Here is a 21,960-nt window from a genome sequence, read left to right as displayed (position 1 = left end):
TACCGTATTCTTGTTTGGGTGCAGTCACACCATGCCCATCTCGTGTGTCACACACACCAGTTACCAAGGTACGTGTAACCCCGTTACACCTTTGGTGTTCGACAACTTGGATACTACGATATCCAGCACATTGACTGTCCCGGTCAATGGTGTCCAAATTCTCCCTTTGTACGAACCAGTGACGTGTGATAGTTCCATAAAACAAGTCAACTTCATGACTCACTCACCGATATGAAGAAAACTCACGGTGGGTCCTCTGCCCACAGGCTCGTGATAATTCCTTGATAAAAGATACACAGAATGTCAGTACCTAATGTTAAAAATAGAGGTACAACTCTTTGCAATCAGTAACTAGCTCATTCATGACGGATAATGATATCAGCCCCTCATCTTGTATATCAACCGTATCATATTGTTGACTCACCGCCTCATTTTATCTTAGCATACAACAAACAAAAGGTCTTATGCCAGAGATAGTAAAAGTAAATTATGACTTTCCCTGATTTCCATTCACGAGTGAATAATCTACCTCGCCAGAAGCTGTGGAGCTTCACTGCTTTGTACGATAGGCGTGCCAAACGGTAGGACTGACTCAGCAGTAGCATTACAGGGCACGGAATTTTCTTATTTTGAGACTGTTGAATCTGATCCTTGGCACGAGAGACCGCGCCACCTAGTTTCTTTATCTCTCCATCGACAAAGGCACAGGAGACACCAGCGTGCAGCCGTAGCTAATCGGTCCACCGGAGACGCCCAAAAGCATCATAACAAACAGTCCTTCTTTACTAGACCAGGCGTATAAAGTGTACCACAACGGGCAGCTTCTGATGGATACACTCCCGACATAACTAATTGCATGAGAAGTTGCAAATTGTGCGCTTGCATACGGCCAAGCTCGACTACATGAGCTTGATCCAGCTCACTGGTGACAAACTGGGTGCCATCGTATCACTTTTCGATCTAGGAAAATGATACGAATGTGCGATTCATGCAGAGGAGTGCGGGGGTGTTTCGTACATCCACATTCCTGGCAGCTTAGAGAGTTAGGGCGTAAAAGAATTGCATCTGCGCTCCCATCGAGAGTACATCAACTGCATCATCAAGAATGTTGGGCTGTTCGTTTGTCCGTAGTCGTACGCTAGGTAGAGTGAAACCATGCTTATAGGAGCAGACGTGAAAAAAAGTGCAAGTGGAGAAGAAGAGCCCCAGGCGCAGTTTCTTACTGGTTAAGCGCTCACTTTTGCGTAATGTCAAGAGCGAAAGTGAGCGAGAGCCATAGTGTGATCCATATCTAAGTGAGAGAGGCTGGACGAAGTCCGAACCGTAATTACGGTGTATGTACACATACATGACTGTGCAAAATTCTGAAGTCCAACGTAATGGAGCTGGTCAAACGATAAGACTTCGTCGAGGACGGAACGCGAGCTGCTTGCCCCAAGTAATGCAGTATATATATATTCAGTGAAAAGGTTTAGATGAATATGCCTTGTATTGGCTTGCATCCGACTTACATACCACTTGATGGAAAACGAGCAGAACTCAGTACAAGAGCACACGAGAAGCTGTCAGTTTTGCTTCTATATTAGTCTTACGATCTCATGATCCGTACGCTGTGGACTCGGTATCAAGCCTTTTTGTAAAGAAGCGCTATTCGCAACTATCCTTCAAACACAACACACACGCATGTGCGACGAGGAAGCGATTTCCGACGCGGAGTAGAATGACAGTCCCGACTTGGAGGAAAGAAGAGCGACTCGAGACCTTAAAGGAAAATTTGCAACAGAATTCAAATGAGTTAATGGTTTCTAGCTACATGCAAAACTTCCCAACGGCTCTTAGAGGACCTTTATACTTATAAATTTTGGGTTTCTGATTTATACAAGTAAGGGTGCATTGAGGTTGTACCACAAGATCTTGGGTGTGCGGAGCACTTCGAAAAGCTTGATTTTCAATTTTCATTGAAAGCAGAAGTGACTGGCTTACGCTTTCACGGTTTGTATTCATACTGAAAATCAAAATCAAGTCAGCTTTTACCCTTTTGTTCTACATGAGATTTCTGTTCTCATTGAGCTCACCTTAGGACACCTGTGTTATCATATAAAAGATGCGCCGCCCCAGCCACCCCCCCCTTCCTAATTTGCCTTCTCCCACGCAAGCGTGCAAGAACAGGCCACCTCCGCACGACTACGTACAAGCCCAGTTTGTTCGTCGTCCTCCGCCCCCGTCTTTATCTCGGCCGCCCCGAACTTGTTCGTCGCGCCTACTACTCAAGACTCTTCGACGCCACTCCTCACGACATCTTTAACTTCGCGATTACAGCTGTCGTCGACTTGTGCCTCGCACCCCGTGTCGCCATCCCGCCTACTCTAAGTAGCCTACCGCGCCTTTCTACAGACTTCACATTCTTTTTCTGATTTTTGTGCAAATCGCATGTGATCGTCCCAGCCTGGTATTGGCTCTTTCCAGCTCGCACCAATGATGGTCGGGCGGTGAATGATCAGCTGATAATGGGGTGCGAATTCTTGGACCAGTAAACGCTCCGTCATCGACTTGGTATGTGTATATGTGTTAAGATATGTCCCCATTAGGTTCACTCGTAATGAGGTGCCAGAAGATAATAAACTTGCTCACATTTGATGGCACTTGCATGTATCAATGGCTTATGGTAATAGTAATCGAGGAGATACAACAATTAGTGGGAAATTGTATCCTTTGGACTTCGAGGTACAAGATGCTCTCAAAGCTTTGATAACTGCATCTCCAAGCGAAATGGAACGTATCTAAACGTTAACGTGATTTTACCGTCGTTGTTTGCTTTTTAAAATTCTTCTGTAATCAACTTTTGCAAAACGGTTCTGTGCACTACGATTATGCTCAATAGAACGAACACAAAGGTAAATTTTCACCATATTTGGAAGGCTTTAGCCTCTTGAGAAAGCGGAATGTGGAGCCACCACACCAAAACTACTAAGCTACTGTGATTAAATTTAGTTAGTAGAAGCAAATGTCAGTTCTTCGCATTTGAATAGTCGATACACAGCTGCAACATATTTCAGCAAAAAAGCGCCAAAATCTCTTGCTCATCGGATATAAATTTTTTGTTCGGTATTTTGAGAATCATACCCGGCAGTTCTACAACAAATTTTGCACGAAGAAGGTTTTTTTCTCATAACATGCGCTTACAGACGCACAGAGGACTGGTACGTGCTCTTCTACCAGGAGCGGAACAATGAGTATCCCAAAAACTCACACTGTTAGTTTAATCTGCTACTCAAAAAGTGCATTTAATCAATATCAGATGTATTTTAAGCAAAAGTACATATACAAAAATGTTTACACTTACATCAAGTGCAATGTGAGTAAATTTTGCACGATCGTACCGTATTGTAATAAATGATGTTGTCCTAAGGCTCGCAAGCAGAGGCAAGTCAAAGAAAAAGGCTTGTCGCTGTGTGCTTTGCGTTCAGACACACACCGAACCTCTTGGGATCTCAGCAGGTTACTGAGAGGCTCAATCGTCTGCTTTGCATAAGTTGCTGTGCGGGCTGGGAGTTCTGGTCGATCAGTGGATGCGCTTGTGGGTTTGTGTACAAGAGCTTGATCCATCGGATAAAAGCTGTGCCCCATTCTTTCTAGCAACCGGATCATGTAGAGCCGGTTGGCTCGATCGAACGCCTTCTGTAAGTCCAAGAACATCGTGTACGCTTTTTCGCCGCGAGATGTCACGAGGTCATTCAAACCAGCGAAAAAAAATTGCACGTGGTGGTTCTTTGATGAATCTCTTCTGGTCTATGTGGCTAAAGTCAGCGATGACGTACTGCAGATGATATGTCGGCGTCTTCAACAACACGTTCACATTGAACTGCGTGTATGCAATCAGTTAGTGGTTGCCTGGTATAGCCCTCGATCTCCTCTTGTGCAGAAACACCACGGCATACTTGCGCTGAGGTGGAAGCAGAACCCTACTGCGAAGTTGGTGCTGTTTTTTACACTTGCTGAACACATCCGGAGCAGTCTGATTTCTATCAGCTGTCAACCTGCCCATGCCAGGTGAGGACGTCAATTTTATGTGCCGAATCGCGATTGTAAGATTAGCAGCTGTCACTGCTGCGTCAAGCATCGCACGATCGACTTCCGAGACAAAGCGGACGATACGATCGAGACGGCTGCGCTGCTTGGCTTCGTGAGGTAGAGGAGCTCTTCCTTCTGAACCACCGTATCTCCCCCTCGTGAACATTCTGTAGATAAGGAAGTGAAGCAAGATTTCTTGAGAATTCGTCGAGACGCTTCTACTCGGTGTAACGACGTCTCTGATCGAGACTCGTCGAAAACTCACATCCAGCGGGTGGACGAAGTGCGTGGTAAACTTCTCGAAGTTGGCCGCTTGGAAGTTGCGCGCGCTGTCTTAATTATACTGACTCGCTTGCATGCACCGTCTTCTTGTAATTTCTCATGGCTTCATTGAGAAGATTGTGGTTTTAGTCACTTCACGTTGTACGATATCGAGCAGCAGCTAGGTCGAGTGCGATGCAGACGTCCTCAACAGCTTACGTGTATTGCAGCAAAACATTTTTCTGCACATTTTGCAGCTGTGCCTTCATGCTCATCTTTCAATCCTCTCACACCTAGCCGGGATTCTCAGCGGCGCGCAGTTGATTGCGGATCAGCCCGGCTTCGTTCTTGATCGCAGACAACTTTTGGATAGTCGAGAATGTACCGCGAGGACTCCCAGGAACCTCGAACGTGCAGCTGTTCACCAAAAGCCATGCAGTGAGCGAGGTGGTTGTCAGCGTGCTTCGGTTGGACTACTTCGAGTCGTCGTAGAAGCGATTGGAGAACGTACGAACAGCAGGTTGTGGTTGTTTTGATAAAGCGGACCGGTATATACTCGCTTCGTGTCGAAGTTGATGCGCCATGCATCGACGAGACCCATCTTCGCTAACCACTCGGGACAGCTGGATCGACTTGGGGCATATCGCTAGTCAGGGAACAAGGCGTCGAGCCGAGGGTCGAGAGAAGTGTTGAGGTCACCCTACACGAGGTTCGTCGCTTGATCCTTGAACCATTCGGTCTCAAGATTCTCAAAGAAGTGTTGCTTTTCCTCTCGATCCACAGACTGAAACACGCTGTAGCTGTAGATGAGAGCACTCTCGACCGTCACATTCACGACGAGATAGCAGCCTGTGACCGAAAGCAGTGGGAGTTCAATTGCATCACGAAAAATGAGCTTGTTTAGTAGCTATGCTAAGTACCGAATCCAAGGATATCAGAGCGGAGCATCGCGCACACTTCGCAGCTCTGACCTCGCGTGGGTCAGTCCAGCAGCAAGCTGGGTCTTTACGACGACCGTTTCCTTGGAGCTCGAGACGAGGTGGAACTTGAACCTGAAAAGTGCATGCTGTCTGCAAACTTGGTTTCTTGAACGCATGACACCGGAGAGCTAGCTCGTAATAAATAGCTGACCGTTTTTCTTGATGTCATTAGCGTTCATGGTGAGGACACTAACGTTGCTCCACGCCATGATGAGCAAAACGGCTGGCTTAGCAACGACTTGCCAAGCCGCCAGCGACCGTCATCCACGCTTTGGAGTTGAAGCACCGACCACGGTAGTACCCATCAAGCTTGCGCAGCGCTTCGAGATCGTCGAGCGAGTGACTCAACAACTGCAACTAACTCCATTGCTGCATACTGTGCATACCGAAGTGCGACCGTAGCAGACGAAGGAGCGTGTTGGTGTGCAGCAGTCGCGGGTTATGTGTGGGGATCCACTCGACTGACTGACCCGTATCCAATGAGCATTTCCAAAGATCGTCGATACGATGGCATTTATGCCAGCTAGAACATCCTCAGAGCCTTCTGGTCAGCTCTCGCATCGATTTAGACGAGTTTGATCACTTACTGCACATCTTAAAGATGTCGTGGCGCTTGGACGGAGCCGTTATTTCCGTTGGTTTTTTCACTCGGCGGCGAAAGTGAAGTTCTCACGCGGTTGTGTCGCTGAAAGTAAACGGTTAGTCATCGACGGCGTTGATATAGCGACGCTGTTTGTGGGTCGTGTCTTTTGACAACTAGCACTTTCGGAGGCAATTGTCTCTGATAGAGACCCACGAATTACTGGGAAGTTTTGGTCGGCAATCTTCAGGGTGCTGGGCACCAAGTGGACTATGTCTACAGCGGACCGATGGTTTAACTGAGCGCGTGATTCGCGTCGTTGAATACGTTTTTCGCAGCGTCTACGCTGAGACGCCGAGGCGCTGGAGCGCCATGCTGCCACGTGTAAAATACGCTCTGAAAAATGCATTGCATGCGTCTACCTGCTACACGCCGTTCTACGTGAACAGGCTTTTCAATCTTTGCGTCCCGCTGAGGCCGTCACCCCATGGCTCAGGGCTTGGTGGGGGAGAAATAGCCAAGCGGCTAGCTGTTGTCAGCCCCCTCACTGTCTGTAACGAAGTCAATGACTTTCTGTCTACAAGACTGAGTGTCTTACGACACGTTCGTGATGCGATGGCTGAAAGACAGACATGCAGAAAGAATCTGCAGACGGAAGAAGCAGAAGAAATACTGAAAACTTTGAGGTCGGAGACCTGGTTTTAGTAAATGTTAAAAATCTTCCTACACATGCAGTTTCTGCTTAAGACGAAGCGTTTTCCGCAGTTTATCGGACCTTTTAAGGCCCTGGCCACGTGGGGTCTTGCGTATACGCTAAACCTTTTAAAAAGGATGCGCACCATCCAGTGCTTTATGTGGGCTTGCTTAAGCCGTACCGGGATTCGGCGCAAGTGAGCGCGGAAGCGTTGGCGCCGGGGCGATGCTCACAGGCGCTCGACCATCCAGAAGCTGGACCAGCAACTGGCTTTGAGCACGGAGTGAAACGATTATCATCTTCAATGGCGCCAGACGTTCACCGTCGCACGAAGTGACGCATTTGTCTACTCGACGGCTAGGAGCCGCTCTGACAGAGCGCGATAGTCCTCAACGTGAGGCAGTCGGTATACAAACTGCTCCAAGATCTTGAGGACTTCCGGATAGCGGTATGCGGCCTTGGAATGATGCTCAGCGGAATCCCGATAACGACGGACCATAAAATCAAGAGCTCGAAAGCCATCGCGATCCACCGAACAGCGATCGAACAAGTCGTCATCGCCCGTCGCCGACTCTTCATGACGAGAACGGTGGTGTTCACTGTCACGTGGAACGTTTAGTTAGTCGACGTCGTCGACAGGGCCAAACTTAGTATTTCGTGAAGGGGCGAGGATATCCCGACTCTGAGAAGTAATGGTAGTTTGATGTGCCACTTCGGCAAGACTGCCCAGACGTCGTGGACGCTTATTATTAAAAGGACGCTTCGTGTCGTCGTATGCTCCGCGCTTCTTGGCAATAGCAAGGGAAGCCGAAGGACCATGATCTGAGCTCAAGCTATGACCTGAGCTGTGATCGTAGACTCTCCCGTGAGAGAGACCACAGAGCTCGCGGGAGCGTTATGGATTATTCCGAAAATATGGCGATCCACGCACAGCTGTCCTCACTGTAAGTTAGACAAAAGGAAAGTTTGCAGCCATTGCTCAAAGAGCTCCTCGTCATCTGTAGCGGTTTCAACAGGGGTGAGTACCGCAGGAATCGTCCGCATTGCGGGTACGGGAGCGCCTCTACTTTGAGCCTGACGTCGAGCCAGGTACATCTCCAGCGAGATTGCCTGAGGTATCAATAAGCGAGCTCGCAGAGCTTAACGTTGGTGAAGCTCGGCTTGTGTACTGGCCGGGGGCCCGACTGCGTAGACGCTAATCGATCGAGTGACCGCGTCCTCCGCCGAGTGGAAGCCGTATTTCACACAAGGGTCTTGGACCGGCCATGGATACGCGCGCATAGCCGCCCTGCGGGCAGCCTTTAGCTGCTGCTCTTGTGCCTCGTCGAGGCAACTGGTAATGATGCTACTTCCCCCGGAAGTCGAGAAGTCGGGAAACATACCTGGTCTCTGCAAGGTTCGAGCACGCGCAATGGCGCACCTCGCCCTCATCATCTTCCCATCTTGGGAAAATATTAGACTCGTTGTCGACTCTCCCTGAATTCTCGACGAAGTAACCCGTCACTTGTGGCGGGTGCGTTGCGCGGCGCTCTGTTGCCAAGGGCTTGAAATGTACTTCCCTTGTAACCGTGCTGCCCGAAGTTGAACCGCGTGCAGGAGACGAAGAAGGACTCTCCCCGCGGGGCGCTCTCGGAACCAGCGTGGCTAAGTCATAGAAACAGGGCTCACTGATTGAAGAATGCGTGAAGAAGGTTCGAAGAATGTAGAGAGTTTGAGACACGCGAGCCTCGTACGAGGCGACAGGGAAATGCGAATTGTGAGTTTTCACAATGGAGGAGAGTGTAACGGAGCTTCACGTACCCTGGTATGACGGGGTGGGTCACACAACATGGTGTGACCACGCAACGGTGTGGCTACGCCTTGACAAGAAGCCACTACGTGGCGGTACTGCCAGTAGCTATGCATTTCAATTAGGTTTTACAATTTTCAGACCTGTAGATTTAGATATAAGCGGCTTTGCCGCAAACACATAAATACAGTTTCAATGCTGAATGGAAGAGCTTATCTGCCTTGGGTTAAGGTTGTGGTTACTCTTGGCGTTAGCGAACTGTACTTATTCTGGTTCTTGTGTAGAATGTAAGGTCGATGACCTTAGCTTAGCTTAGCTACCTCTAAGCAAGAGCTACGGCAGCCCACTGCATAGTCTTACTGGCTAGATCGTCGAATTGTTTCCGGATGTGACGGGGTTGCTGCGCACCGCTTACAAAGACCTCAGAGTCCGCGTCAACTAACACACAACGGATGGGACCACCTAATCGCAGAGCGAGGGCCTATCAAAGAAGGGTCTATCAAATATATATTACTTTAAATCAAGACTGACATTCGGAAGCAGTCAAGGTTGAAATGGTGCTTAAAATAAAAGATTTACTTTCTGCAATCCGAAATCTTGACTAGAAGCAATAAGTTCCTAGGTTACTTGTCACTCAAATTTCATACTAAGTTTGTATTCATGGTTTCATGAGCGTTGCTCTAAGTTCGAGGTACAGCAGTATAATGTGTACGTACAATCAAAATACAGTAGATACCCCGTTCGCTACACGATGATCCGTAGAGTCCGCTCACGCAGCCTGCAGTTAAGGCCAGTGTACTGATTACATTAAATTTATTCAAATTAAGAATGTGATATATAGAAATGCAAATTATACCTAATCTTCACGTTTTTACTGTTTTTGATTTCCCAAGTTGTAGAGTACCACACTTAAGTACCGAGTGGTAGTACTTCGTTCTAAGGATTAAGGACAATATTGTAACATGTTAATTTTGTACATCTCGAAGAAATACAGCCATTCCACATCTTGATTAACATAAAAAATAGAACCTGACAATATTTTCTGCCCAATATAACTATTGTATTGTGTACCGTAATTAGAAATATCCCTACGACTTTAGAAGGGCATTAATGGTGGCGATGACTTTGCTGCGTCGAGACGGCCGCGCCGAAAACGAGCTGAGGCCGTTTGCTTCTGAACAGGGTGCGCTTTTTCGAGCTGACGGTTCTGCGCGCATGTCACATGGAGGTAGTACCGTGGTGGCGGCAGTGTACGGTCCTGGTCAGGCTCGCAATTGGCGTGCCGAGAAGGCTGATATGGCAACGCTGGACGTGTGTTTCAAGCTTGAGAAAGGCATTTCAAGTGCGTACAACTGAAACGCAAACTTTCTTGTAAGATCCGAAGAGTAATATGGAGAACGATTGTAGCATCGAAGGAGAAGGAGTATGAGCAGATCATCCGCGAAACCTTCGCGCCCATTGTACTGACTGACATGTTTCCGCGCGCTATCATCAGCATTGTTGTACAAGTGCTTGAAGACGATGGATCAATATCTTTACGACTCGATATATTTTGCTTGTTTTTTTAACGATGTATTTGGAAGTTCTGCTTCAGGCCGAAAGTTGTCCTTAACGGTGGAATGGTCATTTTTTCTTTTTGTATCTGTACCTTCTTGCAGTAGCAATCAACGCGGTGAGTTTGGCGCTCATGGACGCTGGTGTTCCCATGGCGTCGGTAGTAACGGCGACCTCATGCAGCATTGCTATGGACGGCAACTTATATTTGGACCCAACATCTGCTGAAGAAGAGGTATTGCAGTATGTGAATAGTGCGACAAGCTTTATGATTCATTCTGTTTGTTCATCTTGCAGAAAGCTGTATCATGGGTTATTTCTGCGCGATCCTGCTCAAATGACGGAGTGTTGACTTGTATCACAAATGGTTGCTAGAATCACATAGTGAGCATACAACAAATAACTCAAAAGGTGTTTTGTATATACGCAGGTTTGCTGTCAGAGGAGCAGTATTTTGCGTGTTCCGAGGCGTGTCAAAGGTATCAAAATAGCATACACGTTATAATTGTACAGAGTGGAGTCATCTGACATAATATGGTTGATGGTTTAGAGCATCGGAGAGTGTTGCGGTATTCTTTCGAATCGTTCATCAGAAAAAGTATCCTGTCGAGCCAACCGACCACTGATCAAAGATTGAAGTAAATCGTCCGGTCAAAAAATATCCGCAATCACGATGCTTGTCGTTCATGCAGTTCCTTCGCATACATCATTCTATTTTTGTTCAGACCATCCTAATTTAGACTCGTTGTGTCGACTTAGTTCTTGCACAATTTGCGAATTGGCTCGCGATCGGCAATCGCAGAAATTTCCGCTAGCCGTAGCACGCGCAAATCCAGCAAATAAAATTGGACTAACGCATACAGCAGCAACTTCGTTATCGACCTTACCGATCGATTCGCTCGCTGTTACCAATGCGATAGATTATTGCGAGACATTGCCTAATGGAGAAAGCAGGCTTTGTGCTTTCTGTATATATTTGATGTTTACACTTTGAGAGCGGATACCAGCGGAGCACTTTGTTGTCAACGACAAGCTCTCATCCATTATCATTGCAGTAGCTAAAGTCAGAACGATCTATTTAAATGTTGGAGTATGCGGAGAAAGTGCGAGTGAATGAGCGCAAATTAATGCAATCAACGCGACAGATTTTTAGGATTTAATTTTAGTTGATATCTTTTTTAAACAGACTGGAATATACTATCTAGTGGTGTGTTTCAACACAAAGTCGCAGAACGCGACGATTTGAACACCAACTTCAATGCTAGATGTGTGCTGACAATTGTAGAAGGTACACCGGAACAGGAATTTTATGTACATCTATGACGACTTTAGTCATATATAAATGGACGGTTATGATAAAAAGATATTTTTGAAATGTACAACTGTGGAATCTTAGACCATATCAAACAGCTTTGCGAATCAAAAGGTGAATGTTGCAACTCTGACGATTGCCGTTTGAATTATCATAGTTCAAAATTTGCCGCCACCTTTCGACCAGAAACTATAAGCTTCAATTTATATTGGCAAAATGATGTACAATGTATAGATATTCTTCTTAGGAAATTCCGTCATTTCTAAATGTTCAAATACAGAAATAGTGTACATGTTGCGTTGCAAATAAAGCAAGGGTCTGTGTTCCTGCAAAGTCTGTCTCCTGACTTTAAAATATGCTTTTGCTGCCACGCACTTTGGGTGGTACCGAAGCGGTTCACTTTATTTCAGGCCACAAAGACACAGATCTAACGCTGAAAATGATATGATTTGCGTAAAAGTGACTCAAAGGTAGAAATCATGCCATTCAACGAATTCCTCGATAAAGTGACACATGCACATTTCTCAAAATGAATTGCGAGACGAAAAGCACAATCAAGTCCAAAGCTGCCGAAGCAAAAGCAGTCATCTTCATCTCTGACGGTACGTTTCCATACCTTTTCGCTCTGAGTATGTTTGGTAGACTTTTTTGATACCATAATGTTTCACCGTTCGACAAACCTTTTAATTGATCCATCTGTATCGAACGACTCTCAGACGAACATGATAAATCTAAGCCTTGCACTTCGGCTCGCCCCATCGTCTCCTTTGGACCCAGCAGCACCATCATTAATAGTGGGAGCGATAGTGACGTCGAGCCTTGTTTTGAGAGGTCTCTCAAGTCTACGGCTAAGTCGTCACCTCGCCCTTCATGTACCACCAATTCGAACAAGCGTTCTTTTACTTATCAATATACCTCAGAGAAAGTGCCGGAGCAAAAATCTAAGCGACACGCATCATCTAAAATTCCGGAGGCTAATCACTCGCCGCCGATTTACCAAACCGGTGGTCTGAAACCTATAACACCCTCATCGGCCATCAAATCGTCTATGAATGCGTCCTTGGTATTTGACATGGTAACTTCACTAAGTACGAATGATCCGGGGGCAGCTATCGCGACATTGAGAAGCGTTGTGGTACTCGGTAGAGAGTATCCGTCGGATCTACTTTATGCTGAACTCATTGACCGTATTCAAAGTCATGAAGCTATTGCGTATAATGACGCTGTGGCAATTTACGGGGCGCTTGTGTTTGTGTTTGACAAGGCGGTATCTTGCAGCTGTGCTCCAACATTTCCAAACCAGTGGGAGCCATTGGCAACAGCATTACAGGAAGTGAGTGGCAATGGACGAGTAGGGATCGACGGGAAACCTCAAAAAGACGAGCACTGGCGGCGCAACTTGCTTGTTGTTCAGTTTCTTATCTATTGTTTTCAGCAAGATATGTTTGCGTGTCGTTTGCGATACGAGCGTCTGGAAGGTAAAGCGTGGCTTTTTCACACTCGACTATTTGCGTTGTTGCAGAGTGATCTTACCACTTTGGGATCGGCGAAAGCAAGATCAAAATCACGAATCAAGTCCACCAAAATGCGCAATAACAATCTTATATTTTGCGCGATCGGTTGGGGACTACAGCTATGGAAACGCGTGTACGATGATGAGGATCATGAGAAGAAAAAGAAGGTCAAAAATAGCGAGAAAGATAACAAATCGAGCTTGTTTCTTCGGCAGGAAGGCGAACAGGCTTGTTTGTCAGTCATTCGTCTTATTGAAATGCTCTACATGTGCACAGACCAACATATGAATGCGTTACAGCGTGTCCAAGTAGGTTTGGGGGAACTAAAACGGCCCACCCGCATCAAATTTGCACAGAGTCTTCAACTCCCTGCTCTGCGGACGCAACTATCATCTACCATGATCGGGCTATCAAATAAATCTAGAAATACCGAAACGGAATGGTATGAGTGTAATGCCCTTGGACGTGTCGAATTGGCGATGAGTTCAAGTACGTAATGGCCATTTTATATCATTGCCTTGGTACAAAGTTTCTGACACGTACTGCATCAGATTATAACAGTGATCTCACACACACTGATGGCTACTCCTGGTCTCACTTTGACAGTTTTCTTGGTCTGGAGCCGCAAAATAATTTGACTGATCTACTCCAAGAAATCTCACGCATGCAGCACCAATAGATGTCAACGATCCAGATAGATAGACCTTCAGTCTTTGCTGAGAAGGCATAAGCAATGCTATGCTGCAACACTGGCGTTAAAATTGCTGTTGTCCAAATTTGGTAATGTTCCTGTACACTGCAAAATGAATGATAATGTCGTGGACTACGAGTCAGCAAATATTATGACTAATCCGACTGCAGCGATCTAACTCCTCGTTTATAGATAAATTCGAGCTAGTTTTACTCGATCACAAGGAATTTTTCTGTTATGTTCATTCAATGTCCAGCAATTATAAGCAAAACTTTTTTATGGCTCGTCCCATCCTTGAAGGCACATGCAAAAATTTGATGGTAATCCGGCTTTGTTGTTTGGAGGAACTACAAGCATTTCCTAGTGCTCTATCAATAATATTCGAGCATTTTGAAGGCCTAACAAATTTTGAAAGAGGTCCAATTCTTTCGGCGAACTCGTTTAAAAAGGATAAGCAGAAAATACTATTGAGCAAAAAAAAATGAATCGAGCTAAAAGGGCAATGCGTCCGATGTCAATAATCTCCATAAATGTAGTATACCATGTTTGAGTATTCAGAGGACGCTCCTCACCACATCTCGGAGATTGAAATTTCGATATTTTGGTACATTAGAACCCAAATAACCAACGATTTGTCACAGAACCGCTAATTAGCGGCCCAAAGTTCTTGCCATTTACGTGGCAATCACCAATTGTTTTTTAGAAGTTATATATGAGTTCAAATATCTACCCCAGTCTACATTTTGCGTACATCCCACCTCAATTTGACGACAATTCCAATTTTTACTATTTTAAGCGACGACACGGCAAACATAATTTCAACAGGTGACAAGAGAAAAATACGGTTCCATCAATTTGTGCGATAGAGACAATACGACTAGGCATTTGTCCAGTTTTTTGATAAATTAAATTGTCCGCAGTTGCCAAGTACTTTGCCGTTTTTTCTGGAGTGGTTGCATGGCACCAGGCAAGCTCAGAAAGCAAAGTCGACATTGTAAAGTTTCGTGTCTCGGCTATATCATGCTGATGCAAAGCCATTTCCCCCCGGCATTTCTTTACAACAGAGCAGCATAGCACACGTTTTCGTACAGATTTATTTTGTGTGGAATGTAATATTTACGCAAGGCATCTCCCTGACACAAGAATCTATATTAATCAGCACGGCAGCTCCACACTTTGATTGGATTTTCAGCTGAAATGGAATGTAAGAAACGCCAAGAGAATGTTTGATGTACGTAAAAATTGTGTTTTTGCAATTTAATCAAAAATATTTAGTACTAAAAAATACAATCACAAGTCTTCTCCGATAAAATGCACCAAAAACAAGTCTTTTGAGACGTAAATTTGCAATTGTATAAATTTAGTCCAATTTGTGACTTGAATTATCGGGTTTATCACAATACGAGCATCCGATGGAGCCACGTCCTTACTAGCCATCTGAATGTTGTGACCACATACTTTTATGCGTACTTAGCATTAACTATGTATCCTGCATAATTGATATCCCTCATTTTGTTGGAGGCCAACAGGCCACAAAAATGTCTACTTCATCTTCTCCTCCTCGTTCGCGAAAATCAACGGCTCGCTGGAAGTGAACAATGCACGGTAAAGCGTCTTATTTGATTTAAGTCTTCCTCGATACACGGACGGGCACGTTCCTGATGCACTTGGTAGCACTAGTGATCATTCCAGCGCTAACTTCTCCAATGATTTCATCTTTGATAACGTGGACAATAGAGGCAGTGGTCGTCCTCGGATCAACAGGAATGAATATTTGTATATAACACACTCGCAATGGGAGAGCGTTGCGAAGCTGCGACCTTCAATTGGAGATCACGTGGTCTTCGACATGGTCCGATTGGATCAAGAAGCGATAACTCAACGCTTAGTAAATTTTGCTGCGCATTAGCAAGGATTATTAAGAATTATATTACAGAACATACTGACGCCAGCTCTGCCACCTGTACCATAAGTGGTGATACCACCGCCGGTACACACGGAACGTTCCGTGGAATTCAAGGTGAAAAGCATTCACCAGAAAGAAATTGAAAATCTTGTGTTTTGGCAGCTAAAATGGACATCGCTATCGCGATGACTTAAATTCGTTTTGAATGCAGTCAAATTGCCTTCGCCATGTCGCATTTGGATGGCCGAGCGAGCGATTGGGCGATGTCATGGGAAGTCAATTGCCCCGGCTACTTTGCCACATGGCAAGAGTTGATGAGGGTCATGACATCGATATTTACTGCTGCCGAATGTGATATCTCGACAACGGTCAAAATTTTGTATTACCACAAGACAACCGCACATTGTACAAATATGCACAGAAGCCCCGTGAGCTTCGTGCCAGTACGGCAAGCGAGCTTCTGCCAGAGATTGTGATGGTCAAGACTGAAGCCTTCGACGACTCTATAAGACGCAATTATCGTTGCATTGGGTGAGGACTACTGTCAAAGTCAAGCACGTGGTCAATAGGTCAATCCGATGGAAGCAGTGACTGCCGTTACTGAAAATATATAATCTTTGGATCTTAGTGCGGGGACCGTCCGTAGGCAGCAAATTCGCTGTTATGGATGTCGAAAATTTGGTCACATCCGTTGTGAATTCCACGTGAGAGACGAGCCTCTCAATACGGTTCTCGTCGTAATGGTTCCGAGTCCTGTGGTACCGATGCTACAAGGCCTTCGGGAATTGCCGGAACCCTGTTTTTACGGCGCATTCTACTGGGCAGTTATAAGTTTTTGCGAGTGTGGTGGTAGAATCACTAGCAAGCATTTAGTCGCTGACGAGTTGTAGTCCTTCGTTAACGACACGAGTCGAAGTAGTCTCCTCGTGATAGTGTAAAGTGCTACGGTCATCCGTTTCAAGTCTTGATCGACTCTTGCACGTCGCGTAACTACGCGCGGGAGCAAAGTGTTGCTGAAAATGATTCAGTGCTTTCAGATGCATCAGATCGAGCAAATGGCTTTATCTCAATGAAGCTGGCCATTGGTGCGGTGGCCACTGCGAAGAAAATTAAAGTTGATCTTCAGCTTAATTTAGAAGACGTCAGCTCGTAGGAAGTATTCACAGCCCTCGAGACAGACAAACGGTACGGCCAGATTATAGGCTTATCGTGGCTTGAGAAGCATGATTTATGGGTTGATTGGCGATCGAAAACGATTGGGAGTAGCTCTTTTGGAGTGGGGAAACTCCCAAGGGTTTCCCCACTCTAAAATTTAATGAAAAATCTGATTAAAACAAAGTAATGAGCCTACGTTTACTACAAACCGTAAGAAGTGTTTTAGCGCTCGGCAGTCTGATGCTGCTGGTAATAAATCACACTTCATTGGTTTATGTCATGCAAGTGACATTCCCCAGGTTAGAGAATATATGAAGTCGTATGGATTGATCACTGGGTGGTTATCCATGAAAGGTGTCGATGGATCAAGTGATGCTTGGAACTAGACACATAAATTGACGGTGGGCATGGCAATCTGCCAAACGGAAAGAACTTACGAGAGAGAAATTCCGGTTGTTGCCCCCTCAAGATAAAAGAATGTTGTCGATATGTGTGCAATGGAAAGTCGAAGCGATTGACTCCCACTAGTACAGTGGTTAGTCGGATTGTGTGTCAGCTGGTAGCTCAACCACACAACGGGTGGTTGAGCACACACATGCTATGAAATCAACTGAATTTGTTAATCGCGGTACTGATACCCCTGTTCTGGATGCAGTCCGTGGGTTAGTTAGTCCAGCGTACTTCTCCCCATGATGTAACTGTAGCGTGCAAATATGCCGGTCAAAATATTGTGGATGCAACGACTGGTTGTGTAGTTGCCAGAACAGGTGTACTTTTGGCACCATTACCGGCGATGGAAGAGCTGGTGCAGCTGGGGGAAGTCACTAACGATGGTTTCCTACACGACCTAAAATGTGACGTTATTGCGAAAGTCTAGGTGCCACAGTCAAACGTCGATTCGGCGAAACTACGCTCATCATCCGTTACGGAATATTCGGTTCACGAAGAATTTTGACAGCGTGTGGAATCACGAAAAAAAACTAGCTATTTTAAAGGATCCAACTGTGACTCACTTGTTGTGAAATACAAGGTTGATGCCCTTAGTGCGAAACCGCCTTCCGGTCTTCCACCCGAACGTGGACACCGATACAAAATTGATCGTGAAACTGGTTCGATGCATGCAGTGCATCGTCAGTGGGCACTGTCGCGTGATCAAGTGAGTAAATAGATGAGTACCTTGCTCAAAAGCAAGGTGCTGGTTTGGTTAGGGAGATCAAGTCCTTTCACAGCGAGCCGACCTTTTTTTGTGTGCGCAAACCAAATGTACATGACATATCGCTCAAGCCTATAATAAGTTGTATGCGCAGACGATTTCCGTCCAAACGCCAATTTCGCGACAGGATACATCATCCACCGTAAGTCTGGTTGAACACATTTATGTGTTTGATAGATACTGCCAAATTTTGGTAACGGAGGAGGACGTCCGGTTGTCTGCTTTTAGTATACCGTCTGGCATGTTATGGGAGTGGCTTGTGATGTCACAAGGACTATCCAATGCCACTAGCAATGCTTTGTCGATTGGTCTCAGATCTCTTCGAACCACGCGAAGCTTCGCACAAACACAGTTTGACGATATTTTTGCTCTTTCGATGGACGAAGATGGCAGATATGCCGAAAAATTACAATTGGAGTATTTCCGTGTGGTGCTAGAATATATGCGTGAACAATTATTACATGCGAATCTTGCAAAAAAAATCTCGGTGCTAACGAGGTACCAGTCCTCGGTTGACATGTTGGTGAACACGGTGTCCGTGCTAAGCGTGAGACGGTCAAAGCAATCCTGGTGTGGTCAACGCATCGAAGTCAAAAGGAGTCGTTGAAATTTGATTGGTTTGTTCTATTACCTGCATCGCTTCTCGTGTAACTATGCGGAAATGATACGTACGCAATTAAACTTGCTGAAATAGGACGTATAATGGAAGTGGTCATTTACTCAGATCACGAACAGCTTGATGGAGGCACTATTACTTGCATCATAAATGATGCAAAGCAGTGTAGCGTGGTGTGTGACGCTTCTGATTTTTCAATCGGTTGTGCATTGTTGCAAAAGGACTCAGAAGGACACGATTGTGTTGTGTCGTTTATATCGCGACAGCAGAAAAGATTTACCCCGTCTACGACAAGGAGCTTTTGGCAATGAAATATGCTCTGGTGAATTTTTGTTTTCACCACTTGAACTCAACCCCGTTTGCCATTTACACGAACCACGCAAGCTTGCGTTATGCGCTTCAGTTGCATCACTTGTCACAACGAATAGCTCGCTGGTGTTTTGCAGAATAGCGTACAAGTCAGGGAAACTAAACGTGCTAGCAGACGCACTGTCACGTCGTCCTGATTATGAGCTAGCTCATATTAGCTAAATCGAAAACGGCGTATTTGTTATGATACGCCGAGCGTATGTTGAGGTTGACCAGTGGGGTCTGATCATTAGAGCAGTAACATCGAGTGGTATGCAATTCAATGACAAGCTTCCTGGTCGCTTGAAATCAAGATTACATCTTTATGCATGAAATGATGGTCAACTTTACTGTAAAGCTGCACGTGACGACAAGCCTTGAATTATGGTTCCCCGCAACGAAGATATCGAAGTACAAGATAGTGTGCAAGGCGCATGATACGGCGATGGCCGGTTACTTTGGCCGTGAGAAGAAAACTAATCATTTTTTTAGTTCCCATTCGTGGTGGCTCCACATGTAGAAGCTGGTGGCACGATACGTAAGGACTTGCGATGTCAGCGCGTGAAGAGCGCACGGCACCCGCAAGTGTCACTGCAGAGTTTTCCTGTTCCTACTGACTGTTGATTTTCAGTTGGTCTTGACTTTATCTTCGGCTTCCTCGAGAATGCTGATGGTCACAATGGAGTTCTCGTCTGCGTTGAGAGAATCAGCAAGATTGTTCGCATCGCTCCATGAAGCGATTCCATCGATGCCGAAGGCTTGGCTAGATTGTTCATTGACTACGTATTTTTGCAATCACGATTGCTAGAAATCATCGTATCTGATTGTGATACACGATTCACGAGTGGCTTTTGGAAAAACTAGTTTCGAATTCGTGGTACTCGCTTGGATATGTCCACAGCAGTACACTAGTAGATCGATGGACAAACAGAACGTGCCGATCGAGTGGTCGGTGATGTGCTGGGAACTAATGTGCGGAAGGTTGAGTTTATTATGAACATAAAGTTCATTCATCCAACCAAGGTCACGCCATTTTTTCTAAATGACTGGCGACACCCGCAATTACCACTTTGTGGGATGGGTGGTGTCTCTAATGTAAGTGTGGGAGGTGCTCGGCAAATTGTTGTCTCCCAAATTGATACAATTAATGATCTGAATATGAAGTTCAAGTACAAGAACGGTCTTGACTCACTCATCATGAATCGTTTGAATGTGATCACACGTGTGCGAGATGCAATGGCAAATACACAAGATTTGCAAAAGGAATACGCAAATAGATGAGGTCGTCAAGGCAAAATTGCTTGAATCGTGGGGATTATGTATTACTAAGAACTAAGAACACATCAGACGATGCGGTCTTGAAGTTGGGAAGCTCGAAACAATTACTTGCTTCATCGGAGCATTCCGAGTAGTGTCATGCCACGGAAACTCTTACACTATCGACCTACCAAGCTGGATAAGGACCCATCCAGCGTTCTACGTAGGGCACCTCAAGCCCAATCATCATGACGTCACGACTTTCAAACTGGATGTAACGCAAGGGCGTACGAATATGGCGTCAGAACCCCAGCTTCGGCACAAAGGTCAAAAGCCGAACCCCCTTGGCATGATCGCCTCAGCACCGCCGTCAATATAATGAGAATCATCGTGAACTTCGGAACCAAACGAACGATAGCGAGTCGTAGAAGCAGATGGCTGCTGATTGCGTGGGAAATTACTAAGGGAAGGACCAGAGTGAGGTCGCTTGGCAAGAGGCTCTGTATCTTCAGCGGCAGCAGCCGCAGCAGGAGGGAGAACTTGCGGAGTCTGCTCCAGTCTCCGAATCCAATTCTTGATTGTATTCCCAGACGAGTTTCCATGTCGCCATGCGAGATCGCAAACTTCGCAGACGACCCGTCAAGTATTCTTCTCGCGTTGTCGCACCCTCGAATCAGTCGCAATTTTAAAACAGACCAAGACTGTCGAGCAGCCACAGAAGAAGCAGAGAAAACGCACTCTTTGGGCACCTCCCTCTTGTCTCGATCAACATGGAGATCAAAACTACCATGTCGAGAATGTGGTGGCGGAGAGGACCGTCTGAGGTCGGAAGGAGCTCTTGGTGAAATGTCTGAATTATCCAGCAAGCGAGAATGCGTGAGAGCATCATCGTATTCTTTGTAGCTGTATCGATATTGCTCTCGCGTTGGACTTAGGTCCAACGACGGGCTCCGCTTTCTCCTCTTCTCTCTCTCTCGTCGTGGATTCTACTATTGATCACACGTACTTCGCGAGCATCTTTGATATCAGAGTGAAATCGATCTTGCGCTGTTAATTAGACCAAAAGCGCATATCGCGTATCATCAAGACGCCTGCAGAGGTATTTGCATTTTTGAAACGGTGGACATCCACGGATTTGGTTGCACGAACTCATGTCCAGAATCGAGTGTCGATTGTCGGAGGAATGCAGGTTGTTGCTTGATTTACGGTACGTTCATGAGACTTCTTGGTTCTCCTCTAGCGCGTGTAACTGGCCGATGATGCGAAAACGAGAATACGAGGTTCAAGTCATCACTTGAACTTTCATGCGAGTAAACCACTCGTCGAACTCTATGGTGGCACCATCACGTCGGTCGTGTACTTCATGACGACTTCTAATCTCGCGGTAGCGCATATACACTGGACGACCGATCTCGTCAATGATTTTTTTATAATAGTCGTCATCCACCCTAGCTGGTCATTTGATGCCAGGTTAGCTCAACGTGCGAAAGCGCTATTCGTCGTGACACTGAAGCATTCTTCATGTTTGATGGTGGCAACGACGCCTCCGCATACTCGAGCTGAGGTACAAATTTGCTCTGTGATCGTCATCGTTGCATTTCATTTCGTGCGGGATCACAAGTTACCGAGTCTTAGAGTCGGAATAAGTAAACGCATTTTTAGGTGGGGGTGGTGCTATGGGATCAGTCCCATCACACATGCTACGTGAGTCACATAATTCTCTGTGTGGTTAATATTTACTTTATATCCTGCATAGTTGTATGTCCCTCAATTCTGTTATATCGGAATTTGAGGCCAATAGGCCAGGACGCATATTTCGGCAATTTGGCGATCGGGACTGACAAAGACTGTGTATTTCAAACAAATGGAATATAACATTTCTAACTTTTTGTCCATGTAACCGACTGCATACAAATCTTAATAATCTTTTGTCTGTTGTTGGTCCCGACGCTAAGCATATGTCAAGCCCAAGCAGTTGTCGCTCACATGGAGGACTGTCATACTTCGGCGTCCGAGTGG

General features: G+C 45.8%; 2 protein-coding genes across 2 annotated transcripts; both read left to right on the top strand.

The window, feature by feature from the left end:
• Positions 1-9,485: 9,485 nt before the first annotated feature.
• PHALS_08399 (Exosomal 3'-5' exoribonuclease complex, subunit Rrp46) lies at positions 9,486-10,555 on the top strand (the record flags this gene model as incomplete). Its single annotated transcript, XM_024723741.1, has 5 exons — positions 9,486-9,717; positions 10,034-10,164; positions 10,227-10,296; positions 10,360-10,408; positions 10,480-10,555. 5 exons carry the CDS (start codon positions 9,486-9,488, stop codon positions 10,553-10,555), a joined length of 558 nt encoding a protein of 185 aa, XP_024574687.1.
• Positions 10,556-11,770: 1,215 nt separating this feature from the next.
• PHALS_08398 (ptype atpase) lies at positions 11,771-13,434 on the top strand (the record flags this gene model as incomplete). The annotated part of the gene is made up of 3 exons (XM_024723740.1): positions 11,771-11,843; positions 11,958-13,244; positions 13,307-13,434. The coding sequence occupies 3 exons, from the start codon at positions 11,771-11,773 to the stop codon at positions 13,432-13,434; spliced, it is 1,488 nt and encodes a 495-aa protein (XP_024574686.1).
• Between the last annotated feature and the right edge of the window lie 8,526 nt (positions 13,435-21,960).

The sequence above is a fragment of the Plasmopara halstedii genome, assembly GCF_900000015.1.
Source record: "Plasmopara halstedii genome assembly, contig: Scaffold_322, whole genome shotgun sequence".
In the NCBI taxonomy this organism is placed as follows: Eukaryota; Oomycota; class Peronosporomycetes; order Peronosporales; family Peronosporaceae; genus Plasmopara; species Plasmopara halstedii.
Note: the sequence above shows the minus strand (reverse complement) of the source record. Positions and strands in the feature narration are given on the sequence as shown.